At 43.4% G+C, this 16,794-nt stretch overlaps 1 protein-coding gene across 2 annotated transcripts in view; it reads left to right on the forward strand.

Annotated features, from left to right (window-relative positions):
- The first annotated feature begins 731 nt into the window (after positions 1-731).
- Positions 732-16,794, forward strand: part of RCSD1 (RCSD domain containing 1) — a 62,310-nt gene continuing 46,247 nt past the window's right edge. For both annotated transcript variants that reach the window (XR_012715018.1, XM_075263285.1), the window contains exon 1: positions 732-934. Coding sequence is in view for 1 of the 2 variants with exons in the window: in XM_075263285.1 (XP_075119386.1) it covers positions 929-934 (6 nt within the window). In the remaining variant the exon portion in view is untranslated. The remainder of the gene's footprint in view (positions 935-16,794) is intronic.

Raw genomic sequence — 16,794 nt, forward strand, 5'->3', positions numbered from 1 at the left:
GAAATGGGGTCCTGGGACCCCACATTCAAATCAGAGGTGATTTAACCCACAGTAGACCGTCAAGGGCCCCGTACGACTTTGCGAAGGTGACGCAATGTCTGTTCATCGAACATTTGTGATCGACCAGCGCGCCGGTTTACGCGGCTGCCAACGTCTCTGCGATATTGCAGGTCCACCCGAGACTCTGTTGACCTCGGAAACCCAAATTCCCGGGTAATCTCCAAAATGCTAAGCCCCGTGCGTCTTGCACCGATTATCATCCCACGTTGAATTCCCTAAACTCTCGACGTGCTGCCATGTTCACGAGACAGCAGTATATAACAGCGCGGCGTGTATACTATGTCAGGCTGGTGCGTGTAGTGACGTCGCCCTCCTGTCCTGAGCTCTGTGACTTCTCACCCTCACCTACAATTATCTATGATTTACGACTTCACTACTTTTCTTGCATCCTGTGTAAGTGTAGGGGGAGGGGGGAGTAAAACATGGTGCAAATACAACCTGCAGTGTTGCTGGTAACAACCTATATGATTCTAGTGGTGCAGATGGTAGCGGCGGTTGCTATAGGAGATGTCGCCCCCCCTCTGTAGAGCCCCCATGGTGTCCCCATGTATGGGCAGGTCAGCTTTGCTCTCGCCCCTCTCTGCTCCGCTTTGCACTCAGTATCTGTTTAGATTTGTGTCTAAATTTAACCAGCGATCGCCTCCCCTCCCCTCCTTCCTCCTCTCTCTCCAGTTTTGCAGGACTCGTCTCAGGGCAGGGTCCCCACTCTGGTATCTCGCAGCCTTGGGACATAGCAGCGAAGTGACAGGAGGCGAGAACGGAAATTGCAAGAACTCAACTTCAAGACTCAGCCACTTTGTGACAGCGCAGAAGGGTCTTGGAAGTTTCTCGGCGCAGCAGAGTCCGGTCCCCTCCTGTGATAGAGGAAATGGAGGTAAATTCTCGCATGTTTAGGTAGTTTGCACCCTGGTTCTCGCTGTCACTGGCTTTGGCAGAACGCGTGGGATCTGGCATCTATCACCACGCAGCGCGTGTATCGGGGTTATAATGGTGGTTGAGGGCAGGAAGGGTGATGATAGGGTTAAAAAGTCCACATTTTACTACATCGGTCTCCGTGGCCGTGTTACTTGTAGGTTCACCTGCAGGGCTGTAAAAAAAAAAATCACAGGTAACACATTGTAAAAACTCTGCAGTGCTGCACCTAACAAACTCAGCTCTGCTACTCGTGTGTGATGTATCAGCGTGCAATAATCATGTAGACCAATCCAACAGTCTGTAGAGTGCGGGAGCGGTCTACTGGGGGTACAGGATAATGACAGGCTGATACTCGGGGTACAGGGTAATGACAGGCTGATACTTGGGGTACAGGATAATGACAGGCTGATACTTGGGGTACAGGATAATGACAGGCTGATACTTGGGGTACAGGATAATGACAGGCTGATACTTGGGGTACAGGATAAGGACAGGCGGATACTTGGGGTACAGGATAATGACAGGCTGACACTTGGGGTACAGGATAATGACAGGCTGATACTTGGGGTACAGGATAATGACAGGCTGATACTCGGGGTACAGGATAATGACAGGCTGATACTCGGGGTACAGGATAATGACAGGCTGATACTTGGGGTACAGGATAATGACAGGCTGACACTTGGGGTACAGGATAATGACAGGCTGATACTTGGGGTACAGGATAATGACAGGCTGATACTCGGGGTACAGGATAAGGACAGGCTGATACTTGGGGTACAGGGTAATGACAGGCTGATACTCGGGGTACAGGATAATGACAGGCTGATACTCGGGGTACAGGATAATGACAGGCTGATACTTGGGGTACAGGATAATGACAGGCTGATACTTGGGGTACAGGATAATGACAGGCTGATACTTGGGGTACAGGATAATGACAGGCTGATACTTGGGGTACAGGGTAATGACAGGCTGATACTCGGGGTACAGGATAATGACAGGCTGATACTTGGGGTACAGGATAATGACAGGCTGATACTCGGGGTACAGGATAATGACAGGCTGATACTTGGGGTACAGGATAATGACAGGCTGATACTTGGGGTACAGGATAATGACAGGCTGATACTTGGGGTACAGGATAATGACAGGCTGATACTTGGGGTACAGGATAATGACAGGCTGATACTCGGGGTACAGGATAATGACAGGCTGATACTTGGGGTACAGGATAATGACAGGCTGGTACTTGGGGTACAGGATAATGACAGGCTGATACTTGGGGTACAGGATAATGACAGGCTGATACTTGGGGTACAGGATAATGACAGGCTGATACTCGGGGTACGGGATAATGACAGGCTGATACTTGGGGTACAGGATAATGATGTGCTATCACTTGGGGTACAGGATAATGATACTTGGGGTACAGGGTAATGATGTGCTATCACTTGGGGTACAGAGCTATCACATACAGTCTATACCCACACATTCTGTTACCTGTCCTGCTGTGACTTGTGGTTCTCCTCCATGTAACGTGCCATCACCTCTTACAGTCACATCTCAGCTGTCAGTGGCAGCTCCTGTGGCCTCTCAGTCATTGGGCTCGTTGCCCTGTATCAGGCAGCACGCAGTGTATGGTGCGGTTACGGTGATCGCTCCCTGCCATCTGCAGGACATTATACCACGGCCCCCGGGACTGACTGGACTGTTCTGGGACTTGCTAATTTTTTTTTCTCATTTCCATCTCAATATTTTTATTGTATTTTTGCTGATCTTGTTCTCCGGCCTTGCGTACAGTTGGATACAAATTTCCTTTGCATCATACAGATCCCCACGCGTTTCTCTGCAGCGCTATGTGCCCTGACAGGAGGGTCACATGACTCTATTTGTAGCAGCAGACAGGTAAATCCCAAACATGTGATCGCCACCTGACCCATTTCTTTAGCGTCGGGAAATGCATGTGACAGATCTTGACATCTCATGATGAAACGCGGCATCATGAAACATCTGAATGTGAAAGTTCGGTCATTTCAAGCAAAATTGCAAAATCAATTCACTGGAATTTTTCTTTTCTTCTGCAATTTTGGCCAGAAAGCTACAGAGAAACAATAAGAGATGAGCGGAGAGAAGGGAAAGCGTCATAGAAGGACACACGATGGGCAATGAACACAACTTGTCTATTCATTTCCTCTGGGGGTTGCACCGTCCCCCTAAAACCCATTCTGATGAACCCTAATAGGGAGTTCTGAGTTAATAAGGGGTGTCCCATGTGTTACAGACATCATCTCTCGCTCTCCAGGACCTGTCCTGTATGAAACAGACATCTCATCCATTTGACTGGACATTGTGTAATGCTTCGTTTCGCCTGCGGTGGCACTGTAGGGAAATCGAACACTTGCCAGGTGTGACCTATAGCTGTTGGCTCAATCAGATGATCAAACTTGGTAGTCGGGGAATTAGGGATGTTTAGGTCCAGCCCCAGTCTTCCCTCAAATAGGACTCCGATACCAGTTTGGGGCAGAGTTTGGATAAGCCCTTACCCTTTTAGGGCAGGGTTTTGGAAACGCTGCCGTTTTCAGTACAGGACGTGATCCAAACTAGGGTTGAGCAATTGGGATTGGGAAAGATCGGATCCCGATCGGCGATCGAGCAGATTTCATGATCGGGATCGGCTGGAAACTGATCGCAAAATCAGATTGTAAAAACGATCCTGAAATCTCCAGATCCGCTCAACCCGAATTGTTACCAAAAATATGAGAAAGGTCTGGCAAATTTGGGACAGTTGGTAAGTACAGTGTAAGGGGATACTTTGTGTCCCTATAGCCGTCATTCTATAGGGTCTCCGATCCTAACACTTCACCTATAATAGGAGGAGAGCAGGACGCGTCAGCTTCAGACTGAACCATTTCTAGAATGTCAGTGATAAGTCCAGACCGGGATAAATGGCCCCGGACAGGAGCGGCTGCGTCAGCCATGTGTGTCTGTACCTGTCTGTACATGTCGGCTACCTGCGGCCTCCAGTGTTTACATCCCAAGAATGTTGTTTTTATAGTGGTGGTGACGATGTAGATAATGCTCAATGGATATTGTTATTTTGGGGCACTGGCTGTAGTTATGGGCATTGTGGATGTTGTTATGGGGCACTGTGGCTGTAGTTATGGGCACTGTGGATCTTGTTATGGGCACTGTTAGTGTTATTATTATGGGGCATTGCGGCTGTAGTTATGGGGCATTGTGGATATTGTTATGGGGCATTGCGGTTGTAGTTATGGGCACTGTTAGTGCTGTTATTATGGGGCATTGTGGCTGTAGTTATGGGGCATTGTGGATATTGTTATGGGGCATTGCGGTTGTAGTTATGGGCACTGTTAGTGTTATTATTATGGGGCATTGTGGCTGTAGTTATGGGGCATTGTGGATATTGTTATGGGGCATTGCGGTTGTAGTTATGGGCACTGTTAGTGTTATTATTATGGGGCACTGTGGCTGTAGTTATGGGCACTGTTAGTGCTGTTATTATGGGGCACTGGCTGTAGTTATGGGCACTGTTACTGTTATTATTATGGGGCATTGTGGTTGTAGTTATGGGGCATTGTGGATATTGTTATGGGGCATTGCGGTTGTAGTTATGGGCACTGTTAGTGTTATTATTATGGGGCACTGTGGCTGTAGTTATGGGCACTGTTAGTGCTGTTATTATGGGGCACTGGCTGTAGTTATGGGCACTGTGCATGTTATTATTATGGGGCATTGTGCCTGTAGTTATGGGCACTGTGCATGTTGTTATTATGGGGCACTGTGGCTGTAGTTATGGGCACTGTTACTGTTATTATTATGGGGAATTGTGGCTGTAGTTATGGGCACTGTGCATGTTATTATGGGGCATTGTGGTTGTAGTTATGGGCACTGTGGATATTGTTATGGGGCATTGTGGTTGTAGTTATGGGCATTGTTACTGTTATTATTATGGGGCATTGTGGCTGTAGTTATGGGCACTGTGCATGTTCTTATTATGGGGCATTGTGGCTGTAGTTATGGGCACTGTGCATGTTATTATGGGGCATTGTGGTTGTAGTTATGGGCACTGTGGATATTGTTATGGGAATTGTGGTTGTAGTTATGGGCCCTGTTAGTGCTGTTATTATGGGGCACTGGCTGTAGTTATGGGCACTGTTACTGTTATTATTATGGGGAATTGTGGCTGTAGTTATGGGCACTGTGCATGTTATTATGGGGCATTGCAGTTGTAGTTATGGGCATTGTTACTGTTATTATTATGGGGCATTGTGGCTGTAGTTATGGGCACTGTGCATGTTCTTATTATGGGGCATTGTGGCTGTAGTTATGGGCACTGTGCATGTTCTTATTATGGGGCATTGTGGCTGTAGTTATGGGCACTGTGGATATTGTTATGGGGCATTGTGCCTGTAGTTATGGGCATTGTTACTGTTATTATTATGGGGCATTGTGGCTGTAGTTATGGGCACTGTTAGTTCTGTTATTATGGGGCACTGGCTGTAGTTATGGGCACTGTTACTGTTATTATTATGGGGAATTGTGGCTGTAGTTATGGGCACTGTGCATGTTATTATGGGGCATTGCAGTTGTAGTTATGGGCACTGTGCATGTTATTATGGGGCATTGCAGTTGTAGTTATGGGCACTGTTAGTGCTGTTATTATGGGGCATTGTGGCTGTAGTTATGGGCATTGTGGATATTGTTATTATGGGGCACTGTGGCTGTAGTTATGGGCACTGTGCATGTTCTTATTATGGGGCATTGTGGCTGTAGTTATGGGCACAGTTACTGTTATTATTATGGGGCATTGCGGTTGTAGTTATGGGCACTGTGGATGTTGTTATGGGGCTGTAGTTATGGGCACTGTTAGTGCAGTTATTATGGGGCACTGTCACTGTGGGGCTCTGTGTATCTTGTTTTGGGGCACAATGTTGCTATTATGGGGGCTAATAACCATCATTTTGAGTACTCTGTCCTTATGGGGCCCCTTGGAGGTTGTTCTGGAGGACTGACTGTGTCTGTGGTTTTGGGGCACTGTGGATGTTGTAGAGAGGAACTCTGTGACCATCACTTCAAGCCATGCTGGATGTCGCTATAGGGGGTAGGAGGTGACAAATTTAGTTTGGCTGATAACAACGAACAACAGACTGAACTCCTATGTCCAGCAAATGAACAGAAGACAGACTTTAGGGTCACTGTCCCTTTAAATCAATTTAAAAATGTGGGGTCTGAACTTTTTAGGGGGTTTGGTATTTTTGAGCCACCATTCTGGTCTGTGTATTGCTAGGGTGTCTGGGCAGAGGTCTGGATTTGTTTTTGTAAGTTTCTATGTCTGTATTTTTAGGGGCCCGGGGTCAGCATTTATTTAGGGAGTCTTGTCTGGGTTGTGTGTTAGCTTAGGGGGTGTTGGGGAATTTGTAGTTTTTTATGGGTCTGCATTTTCTCAGGGTCCTATATGTATTTTAGGGTCTGGTGTTTGATCTGTATTCATTTTGGGGTGTCCTGAAGGGTGTCAGGCTATGGGTCTGTCCTATAAATATGGGACATCAGGCCATGTTGCTGTACACGTTGCTTTCTGTCCTCCCAGTGGGATCTACCTGATGCCCCTTCTCCGAGCTGGTAAGTATGGGTCACCGTCCCGGACTGGTGTTATGGGGGGACCTCTGTGCCCCATACATGACAGTATATGAGGTGTTGCCCTGAATTCACAGCGGGTTTTATTGCTGCATGTGATTGCACACCCTGACATCATGTCTTCCTTCCTCATCACGGGCCGGCCAGCCGTAGAGAATGGCTCCAGTGTAGTTGTGAGCTCATCCTCCGGCCCTGTTATGTAATCACCTGGGAGGGGACGGCGAGGACTCCCCAATACACGACACTGGCCAGGAACAGGAGTCACTTACAAAAACACACAGCTTTTTTCCATGGAGCGTCTGACGTCTTCAGCTCCGGGATCGTCCATTTCTGGCTTGTTGTTAAAACTTCTATTCAGCTTTTATTTAGTTACAGTCCTATGAAAAAGTTTGGGCACCCCTATTAATCTTAATCATTTTTAGTTCTAAATATTTTGGTGTTTGCAACAGCCATTTCAGTTTGATATATCTAATAACTGATGGACACAGTAATATTTCAGGATTGAAATGAGGTTTATTGTACTAACAGAAAATGTGCAATATGCATTAAACCAAAATTTGACTGGTGCAAAAGTATGGGCACCCTTATCATTTTATTGATTTGAATACTCCTAACTACTTTTTACTGACTTACTGAAGCACAAAATTGGTTTTGTAACCTCACTGAGCTTTGAATTTCATAGCCAGGTGTATCCAATCATGAGAAAAGGTATTTAAGGTGGCCAATGGCAAGTTGATCTCCTATTTGAATCTCCTCTGAAGAGTGGCATCATGGGCTACTCAAAACAACTCTCAAATGATCTGAAAACAAAGATTGTCCAACATAGTTGTTCAGGGGAAGGATACAAAAAGTTGTCTCAGAGATTTAACTTGTCAGTTTGCACTGTGAGGAACATAGTAAGGAAATGGAAGACCACAGGGACAGTTCTTGTTAAGCCCAGAAGTGGCAGGCCAAGAAAAATATCAGAAAGGCAGAGAAGAAGAATGGTGAGAACAGTCAAGGACAATCCACAGACACCTCCAAAGAGCTGCAGCATCATCTTGCTGCAGATGGTGTCACTGTGCATCGGTCAACTATACAGCGCACTTTGCACAAATAGAAGCTGTATGGGAGAGTGATGAGAAAGAAGCCGTTTCTGCACGTACGCCACAAATAGAGTTGCCTGAGGTATGAAAAAGCACATTTGGACAAGGCAGCTTCATTTTGGAAGAAGTTCCTGTGGACTGATGAAACAAAGATTGAGTTGTTTGGTCATACAAAAAGGCGTTATGCATGGCGTCCAAAAAAAACAGCATTACAAGAAAAACACTTGCTACCCACTGTAAAATTTGGTGGAGGTTCCATCATGCTTTGGGGCTGTGTGGCCAATGCCGGCACCGGGAATCTTGTTAAAGTTGAGGGTCGCATGGATTCCACTCAGTATCAGCAGATTCTTGAGAATAATGTACAAGAATCAGTGACGAAGTTGAAGTTACGCCGGGGATGGATATTTCAGCAAGACAATGATCCAAAACACCGCTCCAAATCCTCAGGCATTCATGCAGAGGAACAATTACAATGTTCTGGAATCTGTTCTGGGATCTGAAGCGGGCTGTCCATGTTCGGCGACCATCAAACTTAACTGAACTTGAATTGTTTTGTAAAGAGGACTGGTCCAAAATCCCTTCATCCAGGATCCAGGAACTGATTAAAAGCTACATGAAGCAACTAGAGGCTGTTATCTTTGCAAAAGGAGGATCTACTAAATATTAATGTCACTTTTCTGTTGAGGTGCCCATACTTTTGCACCAGTCAAATTTTGGTTTAATGCATATTGCACATTTTCTGTTAGTACAATAAACCTCATTTCAATCCTGAAATATTACTGTGTCCATCAGTTATTAGATATATCAAACTGAAATGGCTGTTATAAACACCAAAATATTTAGAACAAAAAATGATTAAGATTAATAGGGGTGCCCAAACTTTTTCATAGGACTGTATTTCTGGTTGTGGGAGAGTTGGGTGACAACCAATATGGCTGCCGAAACAGGTCCCCGAATGACAAGTCTACCTGTTTCTGCATCCTCTGCTCACATGTTGCTGTAAATCGGCCGTTCAGGATTCTTGCCAAGCTGGGTGACGACCTCTGTATGATCTATACTGGTGGGTAACTGGAAGTACTTGGGCAACACCAATGCTAAATATTATACTGGGCACTTGATATGGGGCAGACCCCCCTCAGGCCCAGGCATGACTGCTACTTATGTACACCTATAGATACAGCCCTGGTCATATTTCTTGCCACTCAGCTTTCCGAGGCATAGAAATCTCTAATAGGTTGCCTGCGCCATTGCACAGCCGGCACTCAAAGTCAGTGTCTGTTGCAGCCGCCCGTATCTAGGTGGACGCGCCTCCGCCCCATCCTTCAGTAGTCACAAAAATCTGCACCGCCGTGTTCCTGTGCTGTGAAAGCGCACTGACAGCTCTGGAGTTATAAATGCTGGAGATGCATTTTCTTACCGAGCATTGCGGGACATCTCAGCCAAGGTCCGACCCCACGTGAACTGGAGGCTTTAAAGGTATTTTAAGGCCTTTGGGTGAAACATTTTGAGACATTTTTGGAAGGAAGAAAATTTAGAGTAAGAACAACCAAATAATAGTGTTATACATACACTCACCGGCCACTTTATTAGGTCCACCATGCTAGTAACGGGTTGGACCCCCTTTTGCCTTCAGAACTGCCTCAATTCTTCGTGGCATAGATACAACAAGGTGCTGGAAGCATTCCTCAGAGATTTTGGTCCATAGTGACATGATGGCATCACACAGTTGCAGTCGCAGATTTGTCGGCTGCACATCCATGATGCCAATCTCCCGTTCCACCACATCCCAAAGATGCTCCTCTATTGGATTGAGATCTGGTGACTGTGGAGGCCATTGGAGTACAGTGAACTCATTGTCATGTTCAAGAAACCAGTCTGAGATGATTCCAGCTTTATGACATGGCATTGCATTATCCTGCTGAAAGTAGCCATCAGATGTTGGGTACATTGTGGTCATAAAGGGATGGACATGGTCAGCAACAATACTCAGGTAGGCTTTGGTGTTGCAACCATGCTCAATTGGTACCAAGGGGCCCAAAGAGTGCCAAGAAAATATTCCCCACACCATGACACCACCACCACCAGCCTGAACCGTTACCGATACAAGGCAGGATGGATCCATGCTTTCATGTTGTTGACGCCAAATTCTGACCCTACCATCCGAATGTCGCAGCAGAAATCGAGACTCATCAGACCAGGCAACGTTTTTCCAATCTTCAATTGTCCAATTTCGATGAGCTTGTGCAAATTGTAGCCTCAGTTTCCTGTTCTTAGCTGAAAGGAGTGGCACCCGGTGTGGTCTTCTGCTGCTGTAGCCCATCTGTAGCCTCAAAGTTGGACGTACTGTGCGGCGTTCAGAGATGCTCTTCTGGCTACCTTGGGTGTAACGGGTGGCTATTTGAGTCACTGTTGCCTTTCTATCAGCTCGAACCAGTCTGGCCATTCTCCTCTGACCTCTGGCATCAACAACGCATTTCCGCCCCCCACAGAACTGCCGCTCACTGGATGTTTTTTCTTTTTCGGACCATTCTCTGTAAACCCTAGAGATGGTTGTGCGTGAAAATCCCAGTAGATCAGCAGTTTCTGAAATACTCAGACCAGCCCTTCTGGCACCAACAACCATGCCACGTTCAAAGGCACTCAAATCACCTTTCTTCCCCCCCATACTGATGCTCGGTTTGAACTGCAGGAGATTGTCTTGACCATGTCTACATGCCTAAATGCACTGAGTTGCCGCCATGTGATTGGCTGATTAGAAATTAAGTGTTAACGAGCAGTTGGACAGGTGTACCTAATAAAGTGGCCAGTGAGTGTAGAATAAATAATACCGCCATAAAGTGCATAATAGTGCTATACATTGCTTTAATTATTAAAGTATATAACCATAATATCACTATACAGTGCCTTAATAACTGTGCCATACAGTACCTAGATAATACCACCATACAGTACTCAGATAATACCACCATACAGTACCTAGATAATACCATACAGGACCTAGATAATACCACCATACAGTACCTAGATAATACCATACAGTACCTAGATAATACCACCATACAGTACCTAGATAATACCATACAGGACCTAGATAATACCACCATACAGTACCTAGATAATACCATACAGGACCTAGATAATACCACCATACAGTACCTAGATAACACCAACATACAGTACCTAGATATTACCACCATACAGTACCTAGATAATACCACCATACAGTACCTAGATATTACCACCATACAGTACCTAGATATTACCACCATACAGTACCTAGATAATACCATCATACAGTACCTGGATATTACCACCATACAGTACCTGGATAATGCCACCATACAGTACCTAGATAATACCACCATACAGTACCTAGATATTACCACCATACAGTACCTAGATAATACCACCATACAGTACCTAGATAATACCACCATACAGTACCTAGATAATACCACCATACAGTACCTAGATATTACCACCATACAGTACCTAGATATTACCACCATACAGTACCTAGATATTACCACCATACAGTACCTAGATAATACCACCATACAGTACCTAGATAATACCACCATACAGTACCTAGATATTACCACCATACAGTACCTAGATAATACCACCATACAGTACCTAGATAATACCACCATACAGTACCTAGATATTACCACCATACAGTACCTAGATAATACCATCATACAGTACCTAGATATTACCACCATACAGTACCTAGATATTACCACCATACAGTACCTAGATAATACCACCATACAGTACCTAGATATTACCACCATACAGTACCTAGATAATACCACCATACAGTACCTAGATATTACCACCATACAGTACCTAGATAATACCACCATACAGTACCTAGATAATACCACCATACAGTACCTAGATATTACCACCATACAGTACCTAGATAATACCATCATACAGTACCTAGATATTACCACCATACAGTACCTAGATATTACCACCATACAGTACCTAGATAATACCACCATACAGTACCTAGATATTACCACCATACAGTACCTGGATAATACCACCATACAGTACTTGGATAATACCACCATACAGTACCTAGATAATACCACCATACAGGACCTGGATATTACCACCATACAGTACCTAGATATTACCACCATACAGTACCTAGATAATACCACCATACAGTACCTAGATAATACCACCATACAGTACCTAGATATTACCACCATACAGTACCTAGATAATACCACCATACAGTACCTAGATATTACCACCATACAGGACCTGGATATTACCACCATACAGTACCTAGATATTACCACCATACAGTACCTAGATAATACCACCATACAGTACCTAGATAATACCACCATACAGTACCTAGATATTACCACCATACAGTACCTAGATAATACCATCATACAGTACCTGGATATTACCACCATACAGTACCTAGATATTACCACCATACAGTACCTAGATATTACCACCATACAGTACCTAGATATTACCACCATACAGTACCTAGATAATACCACCATACAGTACCTAGATATTACCACCATACAGTACCTAGATATTACCACCATACAGTACCTAGATATTACCACCATACAGGACCTGGATATTACCACCATACAGGACCTGGATATTACCACCATACAGTACCTAGATATTACCACCATACAGTACCTAGATATTACCTCCATACAGGACCTAGATATTACCACCATACAGGACCTAGATATTACCACCATACAGTACTTGGATAATACCACCATACAGTACCTAGATATTACCACCATACAGTACTTGGATAATACCACCATACAGTACCTAGATATTACCACCATACAGGACCTAGATAATACCACCATACAGTACTTGGATAATACCACCATACAGTACCTAGATATTACCACCATACAGGACCTAGATATTACCACCATACAGGACCTGGATATTACCACCATACAGGACCTGGATATTACCACCATACAGGACCTAGATATTACCACCATACAGTACCTAGATAATACCACCATACAGTACCTGGATAATACCACCATACAGTACTTGGATAATACCACCATACAGTACCTAGATAATACCACCCTACAGGACCTGGATATTACCACCATACAGTACCTAGATATTACCACCATACAGTACCTAGATAATACCACCATACAGGACCTAGATATTACCATCATACAGTACCTAGATATTACCTCCATACAGGACCTAGATATTACCACCATACAGTACCTAGATATTACCACCATACAGTACCTAGATATTACCACCATACAGTACCTGGATATTACCACCATACAGTACCTAGATATTACCACCATACAGTACCTAGATATTACCACCATACAGTACCTAGATATTACCACCATACAGGACCTAGATATTACCATCATACAGTACCTAGATATTACCACCATACAGGACCTAGATATTACCACCATACAGTACCTAGATATTACCACCATACAGTACCTAGATATTACCACCATACAGTACCTGGATATTACCACCATACAGTACCTAGATATTACCACCATACAGTACCTAGATATTACCACCATACAGTACCTAGATATTACCACCATACAGTACCTGGATAATACCACCATACAGTACCTAGATATTACCACCATACAGTACCTGGATAATACCACCATACAGTACCTAGATATTACCACCATACAGGACCTGGATATTACCACCATACAGTACCTAGATATTACCACCATACAGTACCTAGATATTACCACCATACAGGACCTAGATATTACCACCATAAAGGACCTAGATATTACCACCATACAGTACCTAGATAATACCACCATACAGTACCTAGATATTACCACCATACAGTACCTAGATATTACCACCATACAGTACCTAGATAATACCACCATACAGGACCTGGATAATACCACCATACAGGACCTAGATAATACCACCATACAGTACCTAGATATTACCACCATACAGTACCTAGATATTACCACCATACAGTACCTAGATAATACCACCATACAGTACCTAGATATTACCACCATACAGTACCTAGATAATACCATCATACAGTACCTAGATATTACCACCATACAGTACCTAGATAATACCACCATACAGGACCTGGATAATACCACCATACAGGACCTAGATATTACCACCATACAGTACCTAGATATTACCACCATACAGTACCTAGATATTACCACTATACAGGACCTAGATATTACCTCCATACAGTACCTAGATATTACCACCATACAGTACCTAGATATTACCACCATACAGTACCTAGATATTACCACCATACAGGACCTGGATATTACCACCATACAGTACCTAGATAATACCACCATACAGGACCTAGATATTACCACCATACAGTACCTAGATATTACCACCATACAGTACCTAGATAATACCACCATACAGTACCTGGATAATACCACCATACAGTACCTGGATAATACCACCATACAGTACTTGGATAATACCACCATACAGTACCTAGATAATACCACCATACAGGACCTAGATATTACCACCATACAGTACCTAGATAATACCACCATACAGTACCTAGATAATACCACCATACAGGACCTGGATATTACCACCATACAGGACCTAGATAATACCACCATACAGTACCTAGATAATACCACCATACAGTACCTAGATAATACCACCATACAGGACCTAGATATTACCACCATACAGTACCTAGATAATACCACCATACAGTACCTAGATATTACCACCATACAGTACCTAGATATTACCACCATACAGTACCTAGATATTACCACCATACAGGACCTGGATAATACCACCATACAGGACCTAGATATTACCACCATACAGTACCTAGATAATACCACCATACAGTACCTAGATATTACCACCATACAGTACCTAGATAATACCATCATACAGTACCTGGATATTACCACCATACAGTACCTAGATATTACCACCATACAGTACCTAGATATTACCTCCATACAGGACCTAGATATTACCACCATACAGTACCTAGATAATACCACCATACAGTACCTAGATATTACCACCATACAGGACCTGGATATTACCACCATAGAGGACCTGGATATTACCACCATACAGGACCTGGATATTACCACCATACAGTACCTAGATATTACCACCATACAGTACCTAGATATTACCACCATACAGTACCTAGATATTACCACCATACAGTACCTAGATATTACCTCCATACAGTACCTAGATATTACCACCATACAGTACCTAGATAATACCACCATACAGTACCTAGATATTACCACCATACAGGACCTGGATATTACCACCATAGAGGACCTGGATATTACCACCATACAGTACCTAGATATTACCACCATACAGTACCTAGATATTACCACCATACAGTACCTAGATATTACCACCATACAGTACCTAGATATTACCACCATACAGTACCTGGATAATACCACCATACAGTACCTAGATATTACAACCATACAGTACCTAGATATTACCACCATACAGTACCTAGATATTACCACCATACAGGACCTAGATATTACCACCATACAGTACCTAGATATTACCACCATACAGTACCTAGATATTACCACCATACAGTACCTGGATAATACCACCATACAGTACCTAGATATTACCACCATACAGTACCTAGATAATACCTCCATACAGTACGTAGATATTACCACCATACAGTACCTGGATAATACCACCATACAGTACCTAGATATTACCACCATACAGTACCTAGATAATACCATCATACAGTACCTAGATATTACCACCATACAGTACCTAGATAATACCATCATACAGTACCTAGATAATACCACCATACAGTACCTAGATATTACCACCATACAGTACCTAGATAATACCACCATACAGGACCTAGATATTACCACCATACAGTACCTAGATATTACCACCATACAGTACCTAGATATTACCACCATACAGTACCTGGATATTACCACCATACAGTACCTAGATAATACCACCATACAGTACCTAGATATTACCTCCATACAGTACCTAGATAATACCACCATACAGGACCTAGATATTACCACCATACAGTACCTAGATATTACCACCATACAGTACCTAGATATTACCACCATACAGTACCTGGATATTACCACCATACAGTACCTAGATAATACCACCATACAGTACCTAGATATTACCACTATACAGGACCTGGATATTACCACCATACAGTACCTGGATAATACCACCATACAGTACCTAGATATTACCACCATACAGTACCTAGATAATACCTCCATACAGTACGTAGATATTACCACCATACAGTACCTGGATAATACCACCATACAGTACCTAGATATTACCACCATACAGTACCTAGATAATACCATCATACAGTACCTAGATATTACCACCATACAGTACCTAGATAATACCATCATACAGTACCTAGATAATACCACCATACAGTACCTAGATATTACCACCATACAGTACCTAGATAATACCACCATACAGGACCTAGATATTACCACCATACAGTACCTAGATATTACCACCATACAGTACCTAGATATTACCACCATACAGTACCTGGATATTACCACCATACAGTACCTAGATAATACCACCATACAGTACCTAGATATTACCTCCATACAGTACCTAGATAATACCACCATACAGGACCTAGATATTACCACCATACAGTACCTAGATATTACCACCATACAGTACCTAGATATTACCACCATACAGTACCTGGATATTACCACCATACAGTACCTAGATAATACCACCATACAGTACCTAGATATTACCACTATACAGGACCTGGATATTACCACCATACAGTACCTAGATAATACCACCATACAGGACCTGGATAATACCACCATACAGTACCTAGATATTACCACCATACAGTACCTAGATATTACCACCATACAGTACCTAGATAATACCACCATACAGGACCTGGATATTACCACCATACAGTACCTAGATATTACCACCA

Source organism: Leptodactylus fuscus, chromosome 2, assembly GCF_031893055.1.
Source record: "Leptodactylus fuscus isolate aLepFus1 chromosome 2, aLepFus1.hap2, whole genome shotgun sequence".
In the NCBI taxonomy this organism is placed as follows: Eukaryota; Metazoa; Chordata; class Amphibia; order Anura; family Leptodactylidae; genus Leptodactylus; species Leptodactylus fuscus.